The sequence below is a fragment of the Trachymyrmex septentrionalis genome, unplaced genomic scaffold (genome assembly GCF_001594115.1).
Source record: "Trachymyrmex septentrionalis isolate Tsep2-gDNA-1 unplaced genomic scaffold, Tsep1.0 scaffold19, whole genome shotgun sequence".
Classification (NCBI taxonomy): domain Eukaryota; kingdom Metazoa; phylum Arthropoda; class Insecta; order Hymenoptera; family Formicidae; genus Trachymyrmex; species Trachymyrmex septentrionalis.
This window is the reverse complement of record NW_017305071.1, coordinates 488,527-493,067: the sequence shown is the minus strand read 5'-3', so window position 1 is coordinate 493,067 and position 4,541 is coordinate 488,527. Positions and strand designations below refer to the sequence as shown.

Genomic DNA, 4,541 nt, shown 5'->3' with positions numbered 1-4,541 from the left:
AAATCAATAGTCGATCGGTGCAGTTTCTCGAGATTCTTCGTGTAACTTCTATGGGTCTATTCGGCCATTTTTTGTTAACTCTCTATATTTCAACTTTAGTCATCGCTTTGACTTCAATGTCAAGACCCTGACGCGGCCCAACGACACGGCTCATGGTTATAGTGGGGCGAATTGATGATGACGAGAAGACGGAGAGGAAAGGAAGTGGAAATACTGACTGCCAGCTGGCGACGAGTCCGTCGGCACTGTCGGTAGTCGAGAAAGACGAACGTTCGCGCTTGGATTGGAGTGTCGGAGCGACCAGTCCAAAGACTCATAGATCCTACATATGCGTGAGGAATGTAATCCGTGCCCGATGACCCATCCGTTACCCGTGTACGACGCGCTGCAATTCAAACTGCCAAATTTCATCCAGGGTGAGTGAACGAGCGAGCGAATAATTGAATGAATGAGTCATGCGAAAGCCACGTGGGTTTCCATCACATCGCGAAATCAGCGATCCTACAAAGATGAGACTCCCGTGCTGGAACGCGCGAAAATAATCCTTGTCGAAAATTAGAGCGGAATATATTTTTCTTGAATTATATAGGAGAAGTTGAATTTAATAAATTCAAATCGATTGTGAGAAAGGATTGTTTAATAAAAGGTATGAAGTGCTTTGTAATAAATTTCTATGATGAGTAAAAAAAAATGAACCTCTTTACTTTCTTCACTTTCAAAAGTTGAAAAATTTTCTGAGGAATGCATCATTCGTTTCTTTCGGTTTAGGATTTTTGTTAGTCGATTAATTTATTAATTGATTTGACCAATTATAAATTATTTTAATTAAAAATTTGAAAGATTATATACACATTAAAAGATATTCAAAATGTAGTGAAACGTAGATAGCAAAATTATTTATTAATTCACTTTGACAACGTAATTTTTATTTTCACGATGTTATTATAATGTTTAGTCATATTCATGCTGTTTTTCCGGGATTCTTATGCATTTTGATGTTTCCGTGATGCGGAAGCATTTGAATACGTAATATTTATTCACACGTTGATGCATAATATTGTTTATATGATACGTATTGTATGCATCGACGTGCGCGAAGTTGCTCTATCTGTTACGAAACGAAGGCTTCGATGCCTTACTTTATTTTATAAACTTTCTGTTATCAGTAACTAAAAAAAGCGACTAGAAAGCTGTTGAGTCAACGAAGATTCATGAAATTTTTCGTATTTTCTAACGAGCAAATCGATAGAAATATTCTTTAATATCTTATACTTAATTTGCTTTAAATAGCAAGCGATTTCTAAAAAAATTTCAGAAGTATATTAACACATTATATACATAAATAATTATATAAAATGTTATAAAAATTTGATTTTTTACAATTATTTCGAAAGTTGGTTATATATTTTTTAATTCTGATAGAAAATTACAGATATTTAAATATCATCATCATTCTTATGGATGACGAAATTATTGTTTCATCAATAATTATTAGAAAAAAGCGAAATAATAATTGACAATATAATTAGCGAATAATTAGTAATACTTCAATGTTGGATTTTTTACAAATTGAGGAAATAGCTACTTTATATCAAATTCTTATTTGTTTGCACAAAATTTTAAAATAATTTAACTATATTGTGTTTATAAAAAATTGTATTTATTATAATATGTAAAATGTTACACTTACACACACACACACACACACATAAGAGAATAATTTCTTTTGCACTGGTGGAATTGAACATTTGATACATTACTGTGATAAGTGTACAGCACTTTTTCCTGATAACAAGAACGTCTCCGAGACGCAAATCGTTATCTATTAAAAATTCTGTAAAATTTGCACGTTTCATAAAATTTTCTTCATGAAGGTAAATTAATTTATAACGAGACATTTGCACGCTTATTTATACTTTGTGATGAGATAAACGTTGAGACATCGTTCTCCGACTTTATAGAATGCTGCATCACTTCTTTTTTTTTATGGAAATCTATTTTATGTGGAAATTATTTTATCGTACGATATATATACGGTTGAAAAAAAATGTAAATTATACGTTGGCGAGTATTTTATCATATAATTTTTTGAATATTTATCTGCTCTGACGCTAAGTCACCAGTACGAAAGCGATAAGTGTTAACAAAACCCGATGACGCGTAAACTATTTACGGAGTATTTCGCAAGTTGCAAATTGCGACATTTTGAAAACAGAGAGATCTCGTTTGCGATAGAATACGTATGAGTTGGTAGATAATTATTATTTTTGAAAATGTTATTTGACGCACTCATTTTTATTTCTGCTATTTTTTTCCGCATTATCTTACACCTTTACGCTTTCGATTCGTATGATTCTAATAAAGTTAAATCTTATAAGCGACTGGATTTTTCCAAGAAGGAAAACAGCTTGTTTTACGAGTTCAATTATATCCCGCATAAACGCCACTTACATATAATCCGTTGAAAGTTGAAATGATGCGATTTTAACGTGAAAAAAAAATTTCGTTATCACATATCGCGAGAAACGCAAACTTAGTTAGGGGAGATAAACGATTGTGCAATATATCGCGTTACAATAGTATTGGTAAAATAATTAGTAAGTGAATGACAATGTGTGTTCTTTGGAGAGTCTAATCTTAAGTGATAATGAGTCAGCCTTATCCTTCATCTTCAATTTATAAATAAGTAATCTGACAGTAATTCTTTATCTTTTCGATGAATTATTCATGAATTATTGTCTTATCGAATTTTCACGTTCAACGATGAATACACTTATCGCAAAACGTGAAATCCGAAATATCAAATTACGAAACGTCAGCTTTACACAATTGACTTATTATTTCTGAGAAAATTAAATATACACAAAATATGTTTGCGTTATTATACTCTTCCTTATTTTTCTTATTTGCATGAATGATAAACTTATGGAAAAAGCAGAAGCATTCGATTATAGGGGATGTTACAATTTTCTATATATTTCGATATATTATCGAAATGAAAAGACGCTTAAATATTCCATTCTTGGAAATTTATATTAAGATCGACATAGATCGATAAGTTGACACAGGTGCATTGCATACATGATAGATTTAGAATAAAAGTTAGGTCGAATATAACTTAGAATAGAAATTAAATAGAAGAGAATAGCTAAATAAAATCTATACATTTCTATATTGTTGCAGGGACAGGAAGGAAAGTGCAGCTACGGATAATTTTTGAAGAAGCGCCATAGAAAAGCCCGTGGTGGATTAGGCGTCGGTAATCGATGGGTTGAGAACGCTCTTTGCTATTTTTTTCTTTTTGTTATCAAGGTGTGTAGCTTACCTATGAGCCATGCTGAAGGTGGTCGGAGCCTCGTGGCTGCAAACGCGCATCTCCACTTATATCCTCGTCGCCGTCGCTCTTCTTGGCATTGGTACCATTATTCTCGGCGAATTTGGACTGTTAGTTGACACTGACTTTTTTTTAATTTTTCTAACAATTCAAATAATCAAGTCCATTAAGAGTAGAATTTTCAACATATGTTCTCTCTGTCGAACAAACACAAATATAATATAACGTTTGCTGCATTGACTGCAGATTGCACTTTTAAATTTAGAAAATATTATAAAATTTCAATTAGTAAAGTAAATTTTTCTAAACAGTTATTTTTTGTAGTGTTGAGAAAGATGGAACATATTCGGCTACTGTATCGTGGAATCACAAAGGAGGATATCGTATCGACTTTTGGGGTCAAGGTAACGATCTCGTTGATGTGCGACTGGATGTTGCCCGTGCCTATTACAAGACCGGCATATTCGAATCTGGGTAGGTCAATGTCATTGAGCAGAAGAAATATACAGTCATGTTTCTGTAAAGATTCTACAGTGAGAGCAAAAAGTATTCGTACGAGGAAAAAATTGTTATAAAAAAGTCTTATTTGTAGGAAATAAACATTAATTAGCAATTTTATACAATGAATACATTCTATTCTAATATAAACAAACAAGCTTCGCATGTATTCCTGATTTTAGAAGCTAAATTTCTCGTTTATATGAATACTTTTTAAGCATTCAAACAATACAATTTTTAATTTCCGCTTATTTTTCACATGATATATTTTGTATAATTAATACACATCTTTTTAGTATATATAATTTTAAGAAATATACAGTTTATTTTATTTTTTATGATGATAAATTGTTAATTATCTAACAAGAAATCATCATCAATTAAACGTTGAATCGGCGACAAATTGATGTTGAAATTATTGTATTTATATTGATTCAACATCAATTCGATGACTGATTTCTCGCTGGATAATATTTACTTTTTAAAAATAGTTTTTTAAACAAATATTTTCTCTGTACGAATACTTTTTGCATTCATTATATATATTTGTTGAAAAAGAACACAAAACTCGAAAACAGATTTTTTTTTATTTAAATTTATTTGGAGAGAATCTCAGTAATTTTGATTTACTTTTTGCATTAATAATTGATACTTTATATATATATATATATATATATATATATATATATATATAATATACGCGCGCGCG

General features: G+C 31.1%; 1 protein-coding gene across 1 annotated transcript in view; it reads left to right on the top strand.

Annotated features, from left to right (window-relative positions):
* The first annotated feature begins 223 nt into the window (after positions 1-223).
* LOC108746877 (putative phospholipase B-like lamina ancestor) overlaps positions 224-4,541 on the top strand; it is a 6,691-nt gene continuing 2,373 nt past the window's right edge. Inside the window, exons 1-3 of the mRNA XM_018483937.1 lie at positions 224-416; positions 3,184-3,444; positions 3,659-3,808. Of these exons, the coding sequence (XP_018339439.1) occupies positions 3,335-3,444; positions 3,659-3,808 (260 nt within the window). The 5' untranslated portion in view covers positions 224-416; positions 3,184-3,334. The remainder of the gene's footprint in view (positions 417-3,183; positions 3,445-3,658; positions 3,809-4,541) is intronic.